Source organism: Schistocerca serialis, chromosome 6 (assembly GCF_023864345.2).
Source record: "Schistocerca serialis cubense isolate TAMUIC-IGC-003099 chromosome 6, iqSchSeri2.2, whole genome shotgun sequence".
Taxonomy (NCBI): Eukaryota; Metazoa; Arthropoda; class Insecta; order Orthoptera; family Acrididae; genus Schistocerca; species Schistocerca serialis.
Window position 1 is genome coordinate 478,050,569 of NC_064643.1, and position 23,464 is coordinate 478,074,032.

Below are 23,464 nucleotides of genomic sequence, written 5' to 3' on the forward strand. Positions count from 1 at the left end.
TACCTGAAAGCACTCAGGTAGTCACAGGAACATTAAGAATTATTGACTTTGAAGATGTGAAAAGCTTAACTGTGTCTCGCAATCAAAGCGACTCCGGCGTTCCTTATTTAAACTGAGTGGTAGTGTAGCAGAGCTGATAATTTATCTAGGGCTACCGATAAATGTTTCCAAGTAAATCCACGGGGCAGTATGTCGCCAAGACTGCGTAGATTCTGGCCGCGAACGCGCTTGTGGTTCGAGCGGAGCTTAGATGACGGACGAACGGTACGTGTAACCATTATTTATCGTTTCTGGGATTCATCGAATCTCGCTTGACTCTTTTTAACATTTTCGTCGCAAGGTTCTGTTTCACATTGAGCATTTTCATTTTGCATTCAGAAGGCGAATTGGGACGAAAGGTGGCAACGGTGACAGAATAAGAGACAGGTGCGATAGATGATATCCAAACACTGTATGATACCATTACAGTAACTTCTTTTTCTTTTAATTGCCTTCATTGTCGATACGAATCATCAGTTTTTGTATGCAGTTTCTCAGCTCCTGTGTCCCAATGCATGCTTTTCCCCAGTAAATTATCATTTCTCGCACATCTTGTAGGGAAATTTGATGTAAAGTTAATTTTCATACCTGCACTTTGTAAAAGGAAACCATTAACGATTTTGTGCAGAACAGCAGCTGACTTTCACTTATTTCATTCAATTCTCTTCTGTAAATGAACCATAGAAGAAAACGTGGTAGACGCCACAACTGCTACCTTCCCTTGAAAGTGAAAGTCTGCAGGGATGAGGTCACTCTGTTCTCTACCTGTCTTGTATCATCTGTGACATGAAAACGCGTTCGTTTAAGGAGGCTGAGGGGAAACAAAAAGACTACATTAGGTAATCAATAAATTTATCCTGAGACTTTAATGCAGTTGATGGTTCTCTGTTTCCTCTGGATGTTCCTATTTTTGTGCTCCTAGGGCACCCTTCCCCATTAACCTACTCAGCCCAGATTTCACACAGATCATATTTACATAAAATGGAATCGGATTTGGGGTGGGAATGGGGGGAGAGTAGCTACCAAACCTAAAAAAACGTGAACTGAAAAAGTATTTGCCAACAGACAACGAAAAGTTTGTGAGTGTGATCAACGGTATGGTTTCATATGTACATGGTAATCACAAAAATGTGTACACACTTTTTATCACTGTAACATATGGAAAAATTTCAGAATTCCGAAATAATGTGCACAAATGTTGAAACCAGGCAGTTATCGAAAGTGTTCAAATTGCTGGACGTTGAGGCCCAGACAGAGCTGGAAAAGCTGACCGATAGAATCCAACATGTTCCTCGTCGTCGTGGCTGGTTTCAACTCATTGCATGTAACTAATCTTGTGCTATAAACATTGTGTTTCACATGCCTCCCTAGAAAAAAAGTCCATGGGGTTCATATCTGGTGAGCGTGGAGGGTAATCGGCACTGCCTCTTCATCTTATCCATCTGTTAATTGAACCACTTAATTAAAAGTGGTCTTATGCATCACTCCAAACAATCGTGTAGGGAAGCTGTATGTCCTGTGCTCTTCGTCTAATCCATCTGTCCAGTAGGTGTTCGTCAAGGTAGGTCCTTACATCGCGACGGTATTGGGGAGGTTCAAAATTGTTGAAATGGTTCTGAGCACTATGGGACTTAACTTCTAGGGTCATCAGTCCCCTAGAACTTAGAACTACTTAAACCTAACTAACCTAAGGACATCACACACATCCATGCCCGAGGCAGGATTCGAAAGTGCGACCGTAGCGGTCGCGCGGTTCCAGACTGTAGCGCCTAGAACCGCTCGGCCACCCCGGCCGGCTATTGGGGAGGTGCTTCACCCTGCAGGAAGTACCATTCTCCATCCAGAAATATCTTTTCGATGCATGGCATGGCGTATTAATTTTCACCAATCACTCTATGCTCAAAAAAAGGAAGACAACCAAATGCTGATAAACCACCCCACACTGTAACTCATGGTAGGTTCATAGGTTCACATGGTGTTCAACTGTCATATGAAGATTCTCAGTTGCCCAGTTTGTACAATTGTGACGATTAATTTGAACCATTTAACTTAAAAGTGGTTTCATGCATCACTCCAAACAATCGTGTAAGGGAGCTGTATGTGCTGTGCGCTTTCTTTCTTTCTTTTTTTTTTCATACCACTCACAAAATTCAATTCTCCGGTCATGATCATCCTCATTCACAGCGTGGAGCAATCTAGAAATAACCCTTCTCCAAGGACACATTTCAAAATACGATGGACGCTCGTTTTTAGAATTCTTGTCTCACGAGCTTTTTGCCCCACAGAATAGTGAGTCGCGCAGGTGCATCTCGTTGAAACTTCACAGTAAATTGCCTTTGCACTTCACTTGCGTTCCCAGTCTTCCAGTAGCACTTCAGAATGAACTCCTCGTCTCCTACCTTCCAAGCTTCGCAGAGGCTCTCCTGCGAAACTTGCAGAACTATCGCTCCTGGAAGAAAGGATATTGCAGAGACATGGCTTTGTCACAGTCTGGCGGATGTTTCCAGAATGAAATTTTCAGTCTGCAGCGGAATGTCCGGTAATATGAAACTTCCTGGCAGATTCAAACTGTGTGCCGGACCAAGACGCGAACTCGGGACCTTTGCCTTTCGTGGGGAAGTCCTCTACCACTGAGCTATCCAAGCACGACTCACGACCCGCCGTCACAGCTTCGATTCCGCCCGTACCTCGTCCCCTAACCTCTGTAAAGCTGTGCTTGGGTAGCTCAATTGGTAGCGGACTCGCCCGCGAAAGGCAATGGTCCCGAGTTCGTGTCTCGGTCCGGCACACAGTTTTAATCTGCCAGGAAGTTTCATATCAGTGCACACCCCGCTGCAGAGTGAAAATCTCATTCTGGAAACTAGAAACCATTTGAAAAATAACACTGTCGCTGAGGGTCTAACAACTATTATTGATGTAGTACGTCATAGATAATCTGCTAATAAAAATACGATCTTATATGATACCTGACCAGATTGACTGAGAGGACCCAGCATGTTGTCCTGGATGAAGACCCATCTACAGGCATTTATGTAACAACTGATGTGCCCCAGTAGTGTGTAATAGCGCCGTTGCTACGTATGTTCTGTATTGTTGACTTAACGGATAGAAGAGCGGCAACACTTTTTTCTGAAAAGAAGTTGATTTTATTCAGGATTCCGTTACGCCATAATATTCCCCAGTGTTAGGAAGACCGTGTAATGGTCCGAATCCATTCGGATTGTAAAGATTGACGACAGTTGAGATAATCACTTATTATTAACAATTAGGTTCATATGTACACTTCAAAATATACGTGTTCTGTGAAATTTGGAGGGTAGGAGACGAGGTACTGGCAGAACTAAGGCTGTGAGGACGGGTCGTGAGTCGTGCTTGGGTAGCTCAGTTGCACTTGCCCGCGAAAGGCAAAGATCCCGAATCGATTCTCGGTCCGGCACACAGTTTTAATCTGTCAGGAAATTTCATGTCAACGCACACTCCGCCGCAGAGAGAAAATTTCATCCTGGAAACAGTCATTTTAGCGACTTTACACAACGTTTATGTAATGTTGCTTACTGCGGATGATCTGTGTTTCTTTATATCTGTGACTGTTTACATAATGTCTTAATGTTTGCATCTGTTACTGTTCTTCAAAGTCGTCTCCAGCGTTGTGTAGAACCCGTTTCCAGCGACGTGGAAGGCGTAGTATACCGTTATCAGAGCCTGTTCTGTTGATGGTGCGAATGGAGCGGTCTAAAGTTACGGTGAATCTCGTGTACGATTGTGATGGTGTTATCCTAACGCATTACGTTCCGCCACGGCAGACCGTCATTGCACAGTATTACTGTTCGTTTTTGAAGCATCACCTGCGACTAACTTTGCGAAAGAAGCAGCGACACTTTCTGCGCAACCCCCCCATCATTTTGCACGACAAAGCGCGGGCGCGTACAGCGCAAGCTGTGGCTGCTCTTTTCGTTCGACGGGACTGGGATGTACTGTACCATCCACCGTACTCCGCGGATTTAAGTCCTAGTGACTTTGATTTGATTCCGAAGATGAAGGAACCACATCGTGGTATTACCTTCAGATCTGTTCCAGAGATTCGACAGGCAGTAGACCGCTCCATTCGCACCATCAACAGAGCAGGCTCTGATAACGGCATACTACGCCTTCCACATCGCTGGCAACGGGTTCTACACAACGCTGGTGACTACTTTGAAGGACAGTAACAGGTGCAAAAATGTAACTCTTTCGTATCGGTTGTGAATAAATAGTTGCCACTATTTAAGTTCCAACCCTTGTATAAATAAATATATGATTCGCTCCAGTGAACTATCATCATCTGTATTACTAATCGGGTAGAACGGTATCACATTCTATTGCATGTTGCCTAACTAACGGCTTCCAGGGGCAACAAAAAATTGACCTTATCTATGAGTGAATTGTCAGAAACTAATAAAACCAATATAATTAGTTGTTTGCGTCTTCAACCATAAATGGTTTACATCCTTTTACGTCAAATTGTTAACACATTAGTTTATTTGTAAAGTAATAAGACGTCTGAAGCTTTTCGTACATGGTGTATCGATTCCTGAAAGAATCGGGGGTGCTGGTGTCACTGGCTATTAATAATGGGCGGCGGTAATATTGATTCCTATACTGTTTAGGATCCCATTATTTATATTACTTTCACTTATTTCTTATATTTCTGGATTTATGGCATCATACTTAGGCAGAACGCCACCAGATTTGTGTGTAATTCCAACAGTCTTCCATATCCATGGATATATAAAAGGCCTCTCTCTCTCTCTCTCTCTCTCTCTCTCTCTCTCTCTCTCTCTGTGTGTGTGTGTGTGTGTGTGTGTGTGTGTGTGTGTGTGTGTGTGTGTGTGTGTGTGTGTGTGCGTGCGTGTGTGTGCGTGCGTGCGTACTTACTGATAGATTTTTCTCCATGTCCACCCACTGCCATCCACTCGTGGTTGTGGTAGTAGATAGCCCTTGGTCTCATGATGTTAGTAAGGGAGTTTGATCGCGGTGCGTGATTATGGGTGAGTGTGGCGAGCAAAAATCCGCCAACTGTGGACCAATAAATACTCTTAGGAAAATTTATATACTCTGTGACGATCTTTACTTTACGTCTGAAAAAGCATATGTTGTTTCATTCGCACGACATAATACGAAGATTGCTCGGTTTCGCCATTCCGATTTAAATAACGGTGGGTAATATTAAATCGATCGGTTATTGATCTCTCAGCGCGTTTTCGTCAATCATACTTTACCGGCGATCGACACACACACACACACACACACACACACACACACACACACACACACACACACACACAGAGAGAGAGAGAGAGAGAGAGAGAGAGAGAGAGAGATAAAGGTACTCGTAAGTAACAAATGAATAATCAAACGGTACACTACGTTGATTTCTGATAAACATTTAGCTTATTCTTCTTGAGTATAATTCTTTTAATAACTTTGCGCGTTTTCGTCGATCACTCCGCTTATTCTTCTTCTGCATATTCATCACTTCCTCTTCTTTTTCCATTCTTCAGTCTAAATTCGCCAAAACTGTGGAATGGGACAAGACTCTGCATTACGCACCGTAATCGGAGCGAGTATAATGACTGACAAACAAAAGAGGCAAACGGTTATTATATCACGAATACCCTTATTATCCCCCCCCTCCCCCCATGAACCATGGACCTTGCCGTTGGTGGGGCTTGCGTGCCTCAGCGATACAGATAGCCGTGCCGTATGCCGTAGGTACAACCACAACGAAGGGTATCTGTTTAGAAGCCAGACAAACGTGTGGTTACTGAAGAGGGGCAGCAGCCTCTTCAGTAGTTGCAGGGGCAACAGTCTGGATGATTGACTGATCTGGCCTTGTAACACTAACCAAAACGGCCTTGCTGTGCTGGTACTGCAAACGCCTGAAAGCAAGGGGAAACTACAGCCGTAATTTTTCCCGAGGGCATGCAGGTTTTATTCCAGAGGTAAAATAGTGCCCCAATCGGATCTCCGGGCGGGGACTACTCAGGAGAACGACGTTATCAGGAGAAAGAAAACGGGCGAAAGCGTGGAATGTCAGATCGGTTAATCGGGCAGGTAGGTTAGAAAATTTAAACAGGGGATTGGATAGGTTAAAGTTAGATATAGGGAGAATTAGTGATGTTCGGTGGCAGGAGGAACAAGACTTCTGGTCTGGTGAATACAGGGTTATAAATACAAAATCAGATAGTCGTAATGCAGGAATAGGTTTAATAATGAATAAAAAAAATTGGAGTGCGGGTAAGCTGCTACAAACAGCATAGTGAACGCATTATTGTGGCCAAGAAAGATAGGAAGCCCAGTAGTACTAGTTTATACGCCAACTAGCCGCGGAGATGACGAAGAGATTGATGAAACGTATGATGAGATAAAAGAAATTATTCAGGTAGTGAAGGGAGACGAAAATTTAATAGTCATGGGTGACGGGAGTTCGGTATTAGGAAAACGAAGAGGAGGTGAATATGGAATGAGAAAAGAAATGAAAGAGGAAACCGCCTGGTAGAATTTTGCACAGAGCAGAACTTAGTCACTTGGTTTGAATCATGAAAGAAGGTTGTATACATGGAAGAGGCCTGGAATACTGGAAGGTTTCAGATAGGTTATATAATGGTAAGACAGAGATTTAGGAACCAGGTTTTAAATTGTAAGACATTTCCAGGTGCAGATGTGGTCTCCGACCACAATCTATTGGTTATGAACTGTAGATTAAAATTGAAGAAACTACAAAAAGATGGGAATTTAAGGAGATGGGACCTGGATAAACCGACAGAACCAGAGGTTGTAGAATGTTTCAGGGAGAGCATTAGGGAACGATTGACAGGAATGGGGAAAAGAAATACAGTAGCTTTGAGGGATGTAATAGTGAGGGCGGCAGAGGATCAAGTAGGTAAAAAGACGAGGGCTAGTAGAAACCTTAGCATTTGTAGACTTAGAGAAAGCTTTTGACAATGTTCACTGGAATACTCTCTTTCAAATTCTGAAGGTGGCAGGGGTAAAATACACGGAGGGAAAGGCTATTTACACTACTGGCCATTAAAATTGATACACCACGAAGATGACGTGCTACGGACGCAAAATTTAACCGACAGGAAGAAAATGCTGTGATATGCAAATGATTAGCTTTTCAGAGCATTCACACAAGGTTGGTACCGGTGGCGACACCTACAACGTGCTGACATGACGAAAGTTTCCAACCTATTTCTCATACACAAACAGCAGTTGACCGGCGTTGCCTGGTGAAACGCTGTTGTGATGCCTCGTGTAAGGAGGAGAAATGCGTACCATTACGTTTCCGACTTTGATAATGGTCGGATTGTAGCCTATCGCGATTGCGGTTTATCGTATGGGGACATTGCTGCTCGCGTTGGTCGAGATCCAATGATTGTTAGCAGTATATGGAATCGGTGGGTTCTGGAGGATAATACGGAACGTCGTGCTGGATCCCAACGGCCTCGTATCACTAGCAGTCGAGATGACAAGCATCTTATCCGCATGGCTATAACAGATCGTGCAGCCACGTTTCGATCCCTGAGTCAGCAGATGGGGACGTTTGCAAGACGACAACCATCTGCACGAACAGTTCGACGACGTTTGCAGTAGCATGGAGTATCAGCTCGGACCCTGGATGCTGTTACCCTTGACGCCGCATCTCAGACAGGAGCGCCTGCGATGGTGTACTCAACGACGAACCTTGGTGCACGAATGGCAAAACGTCATTTTTTTCGGATGAATCCAGGTTCTGTGTACAGCATCATGTTCGTCGCATCCGTGTTTGGCGACATCGCGGTGAACGCACATTGGAAGTGTGTATTCGTCATCGCCTCCCTGGCGTATCACCCGGCGTGATGGTATGGGGTGCCATTGGTTACACGTCTCGGTCACCTCTTGTTCGCATTGACGGCACTTTGAACAGTGGACGTTACATTTCAGATGTGTTACGACCCGTGGCTCTACCCTTCATTCGATCCCTGCGAAACCCTACATTTCAGCACGATAATGCACGACCGCATGTTGCAAGTCCTGTACGGGCCTTTCTGGATATAGAAAATGTTCGACTGCTGCCCTGGCCAGCGCATTCTCCAGATCTCTCACCAATTGAAAACGTCTGGTCAATGGTGGCCGAACAACTGGCTCGTCATAATACGCCAGTCACTACTCTTGATGAACTGTGGTATCGTGTTGAAGCTGCATGGGCAGCTGTATCTGTGCTCGCCATCCAAGCTCTGTTTGACTCAATGCCCAGGCGTATCGAGGCCGTTAATACGGCCAGAGGTGGTTATTCTGGGTACTGATTTCTCAGGATCCATGCACCCAAATTGCGTGAAAATGTAATGTTAATTCTAATATAATATATTTGTCCAATGAATACCCGTTTATCATCTGCATTTCTTCTTGGTGTAGCAATTTTAATGGCCAGTAGTGTACAATTTGTACAGAGACAAGATGGCAGTTATAAGAGTCGAGGGGCATGAAAGAGAAGCGGTGGTTGGGAAGGGTTGTAGCCTATCCTCGGTGTTGTTCAATCTGTATATTGAGTAAGCAGTAAAGGAAGCACAAGAAAAATTCTGAGTAGGAATTAAAATCCATGGAGAAGAAATAAAAACTTTGAGATTCGCTTATGACATTGTAATTCTGTCAGAAACAGCAAAGGACCTGGAAGAGCAGTTGAACGGAATGGACAGTGTCTTGAAAAAAAAAGGGTAAAAGATGAATATCAACAAAAGCAAAACGAGGATAATGGAATGTAGTCGAATTAAGTCGGGTGATGCTGCGGGAATTAGATTAGGAAATGAGACACTTAAAGTAGTAAAAGAGTTTTGCTATTTGGGGAGCAAAATAACTGATGATGATGGTCGAAGTAGAGAGGATATAAAAGGCAGAGTGGCAATGGGAAGGAAAACGTTTCTGAAGAAGAGAAATTTGTTAACATCGAGTATAGATTTAAGTGTCAGGAAGTTGTTTCTGAAAGTATTTGTATGGAGTGGAGCCATGTATGGAAGTGAAACATGGACGATAAATAGTTTGGTCAAGAAGAGAATAGAAGCTTTCTAAATATGGTGCTACAGAAGAATGCTGAAGATTAGATGGTTAGATCACATAATTAATGAGGAGGTATTGAATAGAATTGGGGAGAAGAAGGGTCTGGTTTGTAGGACATGTTCTGAGGCATCAAGGGATCACCAATTTAGCATGGGAGGGCAGCGGGGCGGATAAAAATCGTAGAGGGAGATCAAGAGATGAATACACTAAGCAGATTCAGAAGGTTGTAGGTTGCAGTAGATGAAGAAGCTTGCATAGGATAGAGTAGCATGGAGAGCTGCATCAAACCAGTCTCTGGACTGAAGAAAACAACAACAACAACAACAACAACCACCTTCTTATGATCTGGGTTGCCTTTCACTTTAAGACGGCTGCAATTTCCAGTTACATTAGCATACAGCATGGCGATCAACAAAGCTCCGGGGGCAAACATTCATATACTGCGGCGCTAATGTAGTTGAATCATATTTCTCTCACGGACATTTGTAGCCTATGTAGCGTGCTCACGAGCCGGATCTCCTATCACAGTTCCTTTACAGTCCTAAAAGGAAACTGCAAATATAGTCTTAAGCAACTATTGTGCAAATAAGATATTATGCTTATGTGCATGCAAAGAAAAGTAAATGCCTAATTAAATAAAGTAATTTCCATTTCTTTCCATCCTCATTTAAATTCTATTATGTCAAGATTTTGTCACTAACATAGCACACGCCCCGTGGTGTTACCCGCGCTTAAATGTGTCTTCGTGATGTAATGTTAACGCCAGTTTGGATGGAACAGAGTAAGGATTGTGTAGGCGAGTTTCTTCTCTAATACGGAAATAATCAAAAGTCGTAGAGAGTATAGCTTTTTCTAACAGAACTAAGTGATCGACATCGCGCATTTTATTGAGATATCTGCCAATCACGATCAACCACTTCCACCGACCACAGTATGGATGAAACACGTCGAGGACTCTATCGTGTATCGGGACTGAAACAATAAAAACATGTTTACATGTACAGTAAAGTTTGTAGGTCACACACTGCCGTTTGTGAAAAGTGCAAAATGGTTCAAATGGCTCTGAAGACTAAGGGACTTGACGTCTGAGGTCATCAGTCGCCTAGAACTTAGAACTACTTAAACCTAACTAACCTAAGGACATCACACACATCCATTCCCGAGGCAGGATTCGAACCTGCGACTGTAGCGGTCGCGCGTTTCCGGACTGAAGCGCTTAGAACCGCTCGGCGACAACGGCCGGCTTGAAAAGTGCAACACCGAGAAGGAATTACCCGAATAGCGCCAAACTCGGTGGAAGTGGCGGTGGATGTGCAAACAATACGTGATACGTTTTGCAACGAGATGGGGTACACGTAGGCCGAGCAGAGCCCTCTCGTGTAGGTCCGACAGGATCGGTGTTGCGCCTAGTGTAATCGTGCAGAGCTGTCACACAAGGTGGAAACAATACAGTGAGTGCCAGTATGCCTCGTCGACGTCAAAGGTGGACATATCGGCGTGTGAGAGAGTTTGAATGTGGCAGAATGATTGGTCTCCGGGAAACGGGGTTGTCATACCATGACATTTTGGCTCGCACAGGGCATGATGCTTCGACAGTGATGCGTGTGTGGAAGCAGTGGATAGAGGAAGGTCGTACGCAGCGACGACCAGGAACTGGACCACGGAACATGACACATCACGGGATGACCGTCGTCTTGTCTGCATGGCCAGTACGGACCGTACAGCGTCATCCACAGTGTTGACTCGTCGCTGGAGCACTGCAACAGTTGTGAACTTGTCTGCATCAACGGTTCGTCGGCGTCTGCTACAGGTTGGACTGGTTGCACGCATGCCATTACGTCGGCTTCCATTGGGCAGAAACCACAAGCTCCTCCGACTGAAATGGGCGCGTGAACACCGTCAGTGGGGTGCTGAGTGGCAACATGGAAACTTTTCGGATGAGTCCCGCTTCAACGTGTCCTACAGTGATGGCCGCGTACGTATCCGGCGTTACCATGGTGAGCGCAACCTTGAGGGCTGCATTGTGGAGCGGCATAGCGGACAAAAACCAGGTGTAATGGTTTGTGGCGTCATTGGTTACAACAAGCGATCTCGCCTCGTACGTATTGCGGGCTCTTTGAACAGCAACCGGTACCGAACGGAGGTTGTGGAGCCAGAGGTACTCCCCGTGCTTCAGGCATCTCCACAGGCCACATTTCAATAGCACAATGCCCATTCACATACTGCGAGAAATGTACAGTCCTTCTTCGAAGAGCGACGGATAGCATCGCTTCCCTGGCCCGCACGTTCGCCAGCCATGTCGCCCATCGATCATGTCTGGGATGTGGTTGGTCGGTACCTGGTGCGTCACGGTCCTACAGTAACGGGTGTCTCGGATTTGTGGGTTCGGGTACAAACTACGTGGAGGGAAATTTCTCAGGAACGTATTCAGAACCTTATTGATTCAGTGCCACAGCGTATAGCAGCTCTAACTGCAGCGCATGGTGGCCACACGGTATACTCAATAATAGGGCTCAAAAGACATGTATAGATTTGAAAAGGTAATCATTTGTTACTTGTTATGTACGTAGTCTGTGGTATTAAATAAATTGAATTCATGCGTTTCCTTCTCGCTTTTACAATTTCCACAAACGGTAGTGTATATTTACCTAAGAGTATTTATTGCTCCATATGTCGCGGATTTTCGCTCACGACACTCACCCATTGCCACGCACCGCGACAAAACGATCTCCACTGCCACGCACCGCGACAAAACTATCTCAGTAACAGGATAACTGCATTCGTAATAACCTTAATGAGATATACGCCTGTATGCATCTCGTATCTGGAACGGTACTCGTGTCTTCTCCCATACCGTACGCTCTGACCCGGACAACGTCGTGGTTTTCAGCTAACTTAGTATAAACTCTTCTGTCTCGTCCTTTTTTGTTTCACTGTGGAATTTGAATTTGTGATTGTATTAGTGCATGGTAATTTTATTACCAAATGTATGATGTAATATAAACTGCAGCTTCCCAGATGACTTAGTTTCACAGTTCAATTTAACCATATTTATCTTCTGAGATGTTATGGTATATTATATCGTCAAATCGTTGCTTAAATTATCACCACGGTGACCACTCTGGGGTTATCCATACGTTCAATAATTGACTAACATGCGCCAATGCAAATCAGTTAATTTCCCTTACGTAGTATTATGGGTCATTTCATAAACCTATGTCGGTAAACGACAGTATGTCGGAGAAGTTTTTGTGTATTTGATATTTCTTCTGACTAGCCATGGGTTCTCAAAACTATATGGTAAGCTAACAAGTTTGCCCATACTGTGACAATTATCATTTAACATTAGTTCGTCTTAAGTTTGTAATTTCTTATTTTTTTATTTTAACCTCGTAACTTTTGAACTACTCGTGATTCATGAGTGCAAGTCCAGGTGTATGAAAGTGAAGTAACAGCCGTAGCTGGAATAACACAAAGATTACAAATTCAGCCAGTGGTTGTCATTTAAAAAATTCATAGTGCCTAATGAGCCAAAAGCAACAAAACTGTGAGCAGTCTTTCAGTTCTTCCGTGTATTAAAAGCATGCGATTAAATATTGCAGTTGTTAAGCTGTCGGCGAATTATTACTGCACCCCTTTCCCGCCAAAGCGAGAGCAGCCATTGACGGCAGTTGATTCGGGATTTTCTGGTTCTCAGATCATATGTAACTTATGGTTAAAGTAACAACATAATGTTATGTTTTGCTATTGATCGAGGGTTCACTACGAAGCTCACTACGAATATATCGTGTTCTGATCAGCAGTTGATTGAAAATTCGTCTGCGTATTACGGGTTGAAAGAAGAGCTTTGTTACTTAAAAGCATTTTAAAAACGTGTTGCCCACTTTACACTACGTCTAAAAATGATTTATTATCTGTGCCAATAGTGTCTTTCTCCATTGATATTGTGTTATTTCCCAATATACTATATGTGTCGCCTGGAAGTATAATCTTCCATACAGCCACATCAGTATTGCCTTTCTGCTTTTGTATTAAAGGGATCTTCAGTGGATTTAATCTGGAGTGAAGCAGTTTCGTTTTTACGTGGGGTACTTATAAATTTCGAAACAGTTCACGACAAAATTTATAAGTAGTACGCGTAAAAACAAAACTGTATTACTCCAGATTAAATTAACTGAAAATTCATTTGATATAAAGAGCGAAAAACGTCTTGAACGTTAATAAATATTAGACTCCAGCAAGAGAAAGACGTTTAAACTTATAAGATAGTATTTATACACTTCCTGCGTTAAATAGACACAGCAATGAACGTGTTGGGCACGTCACTGAAGTGAAATACGTTCTAAGGGTTGTAAATACTTGTAAGCGTGTAACTGCTTTCTTGATGTATTTAATCTGCGCCGATTTCGCCATAGTGTATTTATTAATCAAACAACGATGACAATGTTAAGTTTCAGTACTAAATTACACTTTCCGTTTAATTAAAAGTTTTGGTTATTAGTGTATATTTACTCCATTGCTGTGGAATTTTAGAGCGTAGAGGATTGTCTGTTGCATGATGATATGTATGTTGGACTACTGGTTCCATTGGCTCGGGGACTGATGAAGGAGAAACGCTAAATTGAATAAGATAGATACACACACTTACATAGTGAAGTCATTATTTCCATGGGCTGTGCACATACTCGTAAATAAAAAATAATTGTAATACAAATTCTTTGATGAATGATCTGTCATTAGTTAATGATAAATCTAAATCCAGTAGTGCGTACAATTAATAACAACGCATGTTAAAAATATTATAAAAGGATGTGGGATAATTTTTTTCATTGTTATTGACATTCGTTCGTACTGTACCAGGATCATGAATTCCGCAGTTGACAGTTACTGCCTTTTGCGCCCGAAAATATGCTGTGCTGTTTACTCAAAGGTTCTCGTTGAGATCATCTTTCGTGCAGTATCGGTACTTACTTTGAGAGAGTTTCACAAACCATCGTAATTGCTGATGACTTGATTTCATTGTTCTGAAGCGATGCCGTAACTATTTCCCCGTTCTTTCACAGAGCGTGCTCGGCGCTGAGGGAATCTCGCTGCAGTTCCGGCACATAGCGTCCTACCTGCTGTGGTACTGCTCGCACGCGAGCGAGAACGACCTGCTGCACGAGGTTGTAAGAGTCGTCGGCTTTTTCGCAGTTCGCAATCCGGACAACCAGGTAAGAGAACGTTCTCTGCTGTCTGCTTCGTTTTACTTTGTCTCTGTTGAAGACCCAAGTGTGCGCATGGCACCTGCATAACCACCAAAGAGATGACTTCACATAATTGCGCTTGTCTTCAGTTCGCAGTCTCGTTGAATTTTTTTTGACAACATTTTCGCCATGGAGTGCATTATTTTTTACAGTTTACACGATTCCATTTTCGACTTTTAAACCGTTTTCAAATGGTTAAACTGAAATCAATAATGAGTAATTTGCAGTTATACCGTGATATTACACATATCCTTATGACTATGTAGCGTTTTAACTTAGTTTATGATGTATTGATTTGTGTTTTTTACCGCACTTAATAAAATGTTACATCATTAGTTGTTTCCATTACCTTGAAGCTTCACACCTAAGAGTATAGTTCGTGCTGCCGAAGGTTTTGTATCAAGACGCTTGCATGCACATAAAATAAAGTCTTTGGGAATGATGTAAATACGTCTAAGCTGTCTCCCGTTTGTTTTTGACCAATGTGGTGTATGTTCCTGGTACGTATAGAAACAACAGTTTTACAAGATATTTGTCTTTCCGGCACACACCGGTAAAGTTACTTAAGAGTGTTTTATTTATCTGGCTGTTTTATTACACATTTTCATGACGAGATGGTGTATTGTGATACTTTGTGCAGATGGTATGTATGACGAATGCTGACATGAGCCATATAACCTCACATCCGTTTTAGTTATTTTGCTAATGTTGAAAAATGCTGTGTTTTCAGCACGTGTGTAATTTTTGTCGGTTATCAATCCAGATTCATGCACACTTATTCTGGGTTGTTTAAGTTCAGTAACTTTTCTGCAGATGAGCCACTTAAAATGATTCAGAAGTGGAAACGGCAATTTTGAAAATCATAATAAGCGGTGTAGTCGGTGCGAAAACGTCATTTAGAAGAGGAAAATTTTTTCTGTATCGGCCGTTTCAGCGATCGACGCGCGGGCTGTCTTCCGCGTTTTATTCTTTATCCGTCGTAGCAATATGGCGAAGGGCATTTAACCTTTACTTCGGAACCTCAGTTGTTTCTACGGCGTGTTTTATGTACCTTTCTCCAAGATGAAGACCTTATTGATAGCTCTCTTTCCTGCCATCCGTTGGGCTTAACGTGTAGTCGTTTTCAACTTCTCTTTCGTATTAGTGTTCTAAGGTTCTGACTTGGGCGCATATGACCTTAGAAACAAAACAAACATCGTTGATTATATCAGTAACGTTTTGAGGGTGCGATGAGTAGATCCCTGTGATTCATGCAACACTATTGTGACATAAAAAAGCAAGTTAAATAATTGGAGTTCCTCGTCGAAATGTTAAGTAGGAAAACTGGGAATTCCTTTTGATGTCGCAGAATATTAGCACTATGCCGCTCCAGTATGGGACGCGTCAACGTGCGAATATATATTCATAACAAATTACCTTTTTATAATTGTCCATTACTAAATGCTCCGAAACCAACTGTGCCTTACTGCTCACTCGTTGCCGTTGATTTGTTAGTTAGCATCGGTTGCAATATAAAAAGTTACCGCGGAGTAGTTGGGAAGAGACGAAATCCCCGCGAATGTCTATGTGGACAACGTCTTAGGAAGGAAATCAGGAAGATACTTTACAAGTGAACGACTGAGGAATGGCATCCCTTGGACCAACTGAAATAGAAGATACCGCATACAACCAGCTGCCTTTGTCCAACACTTTCGCCGATTATATTCAATTTTGATTTCACTTTAACGCAACTGCTGCGTTTGATTATTATTCAGACATGTTTTGGCACGTTTTCCATCGTTAATTAGGCTTTATATTTGAAATTTTGTGAATGAAGTACACGGTGGATGAATATACATTTGTGTTTCGCGTGCCACTGTGCATTGCATGGGTGTGGATTAAATAGTGCAGTAATCCCCCCTTTCCTGTTCTGTTCTCAGATGATACGCAGGATATACCTGTGGATGCTAGTGCATTTCTCTCATTTCCAGCGATGTGATCGTTACGCGAGATCCACGCTGAAGAAAATGATATATTTCCTAATTCATTTTGTAAAGTGGGCTCTAGGAATCTCGTGAATAGCAGCCTCCGCAATGCACAACGCCTTTATTATTGCGTCTCATGCTGCAGTGTATTGAGTATCCCCGCCTTAACAAAACCGTGACGAACGAACAGATATTCCTTGAATATTTGCTCCCTTCCATTACTCCAACTTGATAAATTATACATATTTTCTTGTTTTATATACAGCGTTTCATCTGCAATAACGAGCGTGAAATTTACTGATTAGCTGTAAATGCCTTGAAAGTACGAATGGACTGGCCTTGTTAAGTTAATGTTACATTCATTACTTCTCTTGTTCGGTGTTCTGTGTCGAAAACCATATCTTCAAAGTCAACTGATTTCCTTCACTTTTAATGTTCTATAGATTGACTCTGTGCTGTTCCAGAATAGATTGAATCGTTATTCTTGTCAACAGTTTTAAAACTATTATTGAAATTTATGGCACTTAATTTTTGCTGCGATTTTCTTTTGACAAACTTGAGTAATAAAAACCGATTTATGTTGGACAAATTTTGACGACAAAGGTATTTTTGTAACAAACAAAGAGGAAAGTATTCAGTCCTGTACAATCTTCTGGGCCTTATCCCTTAAGGCATTAGTATAGCTAGGTCTAGTTTATTGATCCTGTGACACTTAACGTTGTCACGTCTGCTATTGCCTCTGAATTAGTTCGCGGTGAAAGTGGTGTCATGGTAATGAGTAAGACGAGCATAGCCAATGAGTTAGAGCTTTAGGAAAAATTTAAAAATTAGTATGAAAAAAATCTAAGTATCTGCTATTTAATTGGAAACTGCAGAGAAGTGTAATATTCTTCCTCACACAATCCAAGTGTACCATAATTCCTTATTAATGTCAGTTGAACTATATGGATAGAGTTTAAACGTTGTTTGTTCAGTCACAATAGGCGTGGCTGTGAGGAAGAAACAAAAGAAATGTTATATGGAGATACGTTGGTGCATTTGCTTTCGTACCTCCACAACCGTTGCCTCATCGGTAACACTCCTACGTACTGAAGACTTAGCATGTTTAGAAAGCACAGACTGGACAAAGTCCACCAAATTGTGAGACAGCACTTAGGAAATATATTTGGAAACGAGAATTATGGTATGTAAATATGTCAAAATCAGTGGGATACCTTATCTACGGAACTACCAATACTACTCCAGCCAACTCTGAAAACAGAATGTCGATGCAACATTTTAGTCCAACCGGAAAATTCGTACATTTCGTTATGCGTCATGACTCCTGTCCGCTTTATTTAAATGGGATTGCGAAAAGGCAAAGGTCGTATTGCAACTATGGTGCTCAGTGGGATACGCGGGAACACTTTCTGTTAAAGTGCGCCGGTTGTTGCCGTGATGAATGGAGATTACAGAAATAATCATGGATACTGGGTAATGCGAAATGTCATGCTCGCGTGCCGATAAGCTTCCTGGTGAAGTTCGGAAAGTTTACATACAAAATCTATTCACTAAAAGGTCTTGGACTCAATATCCAGTCAGTCGTAGAATTTTTCTCTCTCAAAAATGGTTCAAATGGCTCTGAGCACTATGGGACTTAACATCTAAGGTCATCAGTCCCCTAGAACTTAAAACTACTTAAACCTAACTAACCTAAGGACATCACACAACACCCAGTCATCACGAGGCAGACAAAATCCCTGACCCCGCCGGGAATCGAACCCGGGAACCCGGGCGCGGGAAGCGAGAACGCTACCGCACGACCACGAGCTACGGACTTTTCTCTCACACTTACCACTTCTTTCACATATGGCAATGTTTGTTGGCGGGGAAAAAAGTCGAGTTGCACCGTGGCTCGAGTCCGCGTTAAATTGTATGCTCCTTTATAACTGCCCGAGTCATTTCATAGGTCGGAGGAAGGCCTTGGCGTAGTAAATCACTGTGGTTTTTAAAGCAATCTGCGGTTTGATGACAGCTTTACCTTTAGAAAATAGCCAATTTATGCAAGTAAATCGTGTTGGTGACAGTGTATTGTCATTTATCAAAGATGTGACAGCAACGTGGTAGTAGTCCATAGGACCATAAAAGAAAAAAAAGTCGCTTCTATCAAACATTGGGGTTCTACCTGTAAGTGCCTGTTGACACGTTCCTTTTAGCGCATAATAAGAGTCCGCAAAGCTGCGCAGAATGCCTACCCTCGCTACTTCCAACTTACTGCTGTAAGTCTCTGTATCTGTTTGTTACAAGGAATGCTGCTGATTTATGCCGAGATGTTAACTCAAGAGTGCGCTTTGACGCGGTGAAGATCCCTAAGGCTGTGCACTTCAGTTCCTGCTGCGCTTTTAGAAACTGACTTCGAGAAGAAAGAAAATTTAATCTGTCAAGTTGGTCCAAAGAACACGAAACTGTTTTAATTGAACAGTATGAACTGAAACAGTGTCTTTTGGACATCAGAATAAAGGTTATCGCAACAGGAACAAACGTGATACAGCATTAAACGAAATGTGCTGCATAATAAGAGTATAGGCCGGAGGCAACAGTAGAAATGGAAAAGAAAACTCTTCGTTCACAGTGTGCCAAAACAGAAATGGTGTTCGCAGTGAGAATGTTTATGTAAATCTAGAAATAATTAATTGTTTTTGTCACAACAGTGCTGTGCTTCCTTACTTTTTGCTACATAAAGTCCAGTCACAGTTATCCTGAATGAACAAGTTATTTTCGAAGAAATGTCAAGCTCCCCCTCTCCTGCTATCTGCTAACCAAGTTTCTCACCAATAAGACCGTATTCTTCTTTTCGAGTTGCCCACTTCGACAGGGTATAATGCAGCGTCCGCTGAAAAGGCAAGCACTGCTGGTTTCCTTGTAGCAGTGGACACCATGGTAGCTTGATATCTGTGTGTGCAGTACTGAAGTGCGCTTGTTGCTGCGCTTGACCACACACGACTTTTCCTCGTGCGCTGCAGCACGTGCTTGTCGCACGCTTTAAGGAACGTGCAAATAAGCACTACGGAATCCTTGAAGTGACACATGTCGCTAGACATCGGATATAAACTGATTTCCTTCGTATGCAGTGGATCCTTAGTTGCTGCGCTGTAATGTAGTACAGTATAAAGTTTAATGTTATTTGTATACTTTCGCCATGATGTTGCAGTTTTAGCAAATAGTAATGTGCGAGAATGTTGCAATAATTGATTATAAGGAGATATTCCACTACTGTGATTTACGAGATTTTACAAACCTCGTTGATGGACGAAATGTTTTCTTGTCTCCAGTCCGCTTGACGAACGTCCAGCCAAACACGTGAAAATATACCGCAAATCATAATTCTGTTATAGTAATAACGGACTGCTTCAAGCGTTTCAATTGAACGATACTTCATCGTCTTGCATGTCCGTAAACATCCTCCAGCAATCCTGCTGCGAAGGGGACCTATTATTTAACGTGGAGTCGCGCAGGATTAGCCGAGCGGTCTAAGGCGCTGCAGTCGTGGACTGTGCGGCTGGTCCCGGCGGAGGTTCGAGTCCTCCCTCGGGCATGGGTGTGTGTGTTTGTCCTTAGGATAATTTAGGTTAAGTAGTGTGTAAGCTTAGGGACTGATGACCTTAGCAGGTAAGTCCCATAAGATTTCACACACATTTGAACATTTAACGTGTAAACCGAATTACGTGTTTTTTCTGGCGAGTCGTCACATAGTCGGGAGGTAAAGGTTAAGTTAAAGGCGGACTAAAAATTTCGTTGTCCGACCGGAATTCTATCCCGTGACCTCCAATTTTTGGGCATGTGCTTTACCTCTACACAACCTAGCCCGATGTAACTCTGTTAAAGGATGTGACAACCTGGGTTACTGGCCTATCCAACTATGCTGATAGTACAAGAATCTGTAATTGGCATTACGCCGTCTCGGGGTCGCAGGAGCCGTAGTAGACATCGTACGAATACCAGACATTCCGACTGGGACACCAACTGGCAGGGTGACCAGATAAAAGAGGGTTAGGCGAAGGGAGGAGGGCAGTAAGGGTGGGGGTAAAGATAAGGGACTTGACGTATTGTGTCCGAGATACTCCGAGTAGGGCTAATCATATCGGGGAAAGTCGCGAGGGCTGGCTCGTATAAAAGCCGATACGCCTGACGGCAGGTGGTTTGCCGGGAATGCCGGCCGATAGCGCTGGCGCCGCCGCGGCGGAAGCGCCAACGGCCTGGCTGGGAGGCGGCGGCGGCGCGGCGGGGATGCCGAGAGGCTGGGGGCAACGAAAGCTCGCACGCGCGCCCAGTGTGTCCCGACTCTAAACTGGCACTGTGTGCTCTGGGAGCCAACTGAAATAAGTCGCGCAGGCGTAAATGTAATTTTGCAAATTGTAGCTCAAGAGATCACAGAAACGTTAACTGAAGGGTTCCCGATATCATAAAATATGCACTCTAAAATTTCTGACTCGCAGTAATCGTTTAGGGGGCCTCAGATACACTAATAAAAGCGTTGTTGAGGGCGGTCTAAATGTCACTCGAAAAATAAATGTATGAGTAAAACTACTTCTGAATTCCTTTTGAGCTGCATTTCTTGTTCTCTGCAGAAGTCAGAATACACGTATACAAAGTATGGCAGCTCGATTTAAATTACTTGAAGTCCGAGATAACTGGCAACTGAAGACCTCTTCAGTATCGCTGTGGTATACTTACTGCATTGCTAAACTCATAATTTCTAAATTTTTATGTCAAATCATTGCAGCTATTTACGACACAGTGAAGTTACATCCGAAAATAAGGCATTTATCTCAGCAGTTCTGATTCCTTTTTATTTATACAGTAAATCAGGATTCTAGTGAGTCACAGATGCTGCGAATACAGGGTGTTTATAAATTAGTTACACATAGGTAACATTTAATTTTGAAAAGGGTGAGTAACTTAAAGAAATATTTGGTACAGCACTGAATGCAGTATATCTTCGAGTTATATTCCCGCTTAACACTCTGGTCCCCGACGTTCCCGCTAGACGGCAGACACGAATGAGTTATTCAAAAAATGGTTCAAATGGCTCTGAGCACTATGGGACTTAACATCTGAGGTCATCAGTCCCCTAGAACTTAGAACTACTTAAACCTAACTAACCTAAGAACGTCACACACATCCATGCCCGAGGCAGGACTCGAACCTGCGACCGTAGCAGTCGCGCGGTTCCGGACTGAAGCGCCTAGAACCACTTGGCCACCGCGGCCGGCTGAGTTATTCAAACATTTTTCATGTAGGCGTATTAAGGTGCAAAGCGTGCTCAGTGTTGTTCACGGTTTCATGAATCCAAATTCGCTATCACAGTCCAGAGGCAATTCAGGACTAAATATCGCAAGGTACCACATCAGAGAAAAACTTACTAATTGGCACAATCGTTTAACCGAAACTGGGTGTGTACCTCGTAGGACAACGAGTCAGATGTAACGACATTTATGGTCCCTGCTCTTTTACCGAGTCAACTGCAATTGGCCTCTCGTAACTGGACATGCTTGAACATTGTGTAATGCCTCAGTTACCACAGGATATGGGCACACAATTTATTTTCCAGCAAGATGACCCTCCATCATGAAGTCGAGTACCTCCTTAGGAATGTGCCGCCTTGGATTGAACTTGATAGAAAAATATCCTTGCCACTACAATAACCGCACAATGAAGACTTGCTTCATAGGATTTGGCAGAAAACTGATTTCAGACGGGACATTTATCGTGTTACAAAAGGCAGCCACATTTAACATTTGTAAATAAAACTTGAAGATATACTGTATTCAATGTTATACCGAATGTTTCTGTAAGTTATTTATCTTTTCCACAGTTAAAGACTACTTTTTTATAACTAAATTATAAACACTTTATATAATATTTCTTTAATTAATTTTGAAACCAGATTTTGTATTACTGTGCAGAACAGCCATCATTCAGTGATTGAGCCAATAAAAACACAAGGAAGCAAGAAATAAATTTTTTTATTCCACTTCATTCTGATATTTACACTCACTGATTAAAGCAAAAATTAGTCAGTAGGGTGTTTCCATAGACCAGTTAAGTAGCCGGTGCGGCGTTTGGGGCGGGGGGGGGGGGGGGGGTTGGGGGGGGAGTTGGACATAAAAGTTAGCGTTGCCGGTGGACATACAAGTTACCGTTGCCGGTCGAACGTAGCTTGAGGCAGCGAAAATTCAGTGGAAACGATTCTGTTTCGGAAATAATGGCACTTACCGAAACTTCTGTCTACTGAGTTTTCCATTTGTACGCAAAGAAATTATAAATATTTACACTACAAACTGTTCTCCAGTAATATGACTCAGTTAAAATACTTCCGGAATACTTTACCTTCATTCAAATCATGCTACGTTACTTCGATATAAATAAATACTCGTAAGAAGTTCCTCAATTCTAGAATTAGATTCCTATCAAGAGATTTAAGAACATTTTCCAATTTTATAAAAATATTTGTTTACTTGTTTGAAGGCGAAGCTCATTCTTATCTGTGACACTAACTATTCACGTACACAAATAAGCGATTCAGAACTTGTAATGTCGAATCAAAGAAAGGAGAATGAGAGCAGATCTACTTAGCGGCAATTGCTGAATATCTTGAATCTTGAACGATAGTGGTGGTGGTAGTGGGGAGGGGGGGGGGGGGTAGGATACGAGGTTCATGTTGCCAGTAAGTTAGGCTGCTTTTAAATTTTCTTACTTTCAGGCCAAGGCCATATGGCATGATAATGAGTCAACAAGACGTTTTCATCGGCTAGCTGATTAACCAATGCGGTGATGGGGGAAGCAGATGCAAGTTTCCGTTGTCTTTGCAAACGTAGCTTTAGACAGCGAAACTTCATGGGAGATGCGTCCGCTTTAGAAGTAGTGCCACAGAGTGATGTTTCTAGTTGTTTCAAGATAAAAACAGTGATGGCAGTAACGTGACAACCATAACGAATAACTCAGAAATACACCACTACAAACTGGAGGCTCCTTACGTCACTTCATCTTGTCAGTGATTGTAGGACACGCCCCTGCCGATTCAGTACTAATTTCACTCTTATTTCGTTATTAACTAATATGAGACTAAATTAAGGAGGTAAATAAGTAGCAGTCTGTTAA

At 42.6% G+C, this 23,464-nt stretch overlaps 1 protein-coding gene across 3 annotated transcripts in view; it reads left to right on the forward strand.

Annotated features, from left to right (window-relative positions):
• LOC126483888 (S phase cyclin A-associated protein in the endoplasmic reticulum) overlaps positions 1–23,464 on the forward strand; it is a 607,888-nt gene that overhangs the window by 527,593 nt on the left and 56,831 nt on the right. For all 3 annotated transcript variants that reach the window (XM_050107144.1, XM_050107145.1, XM_050107146.1), the window contains one exon: positions 14,178–14,327. In XM_050107144.1, the coding sequence (XP_049963101.1) occupies positions 14,178–14,327 (150 nt within the window). The remainder of the gene's footprint in view (positions 1–14,177; positions 14,328–23,464) is intronic.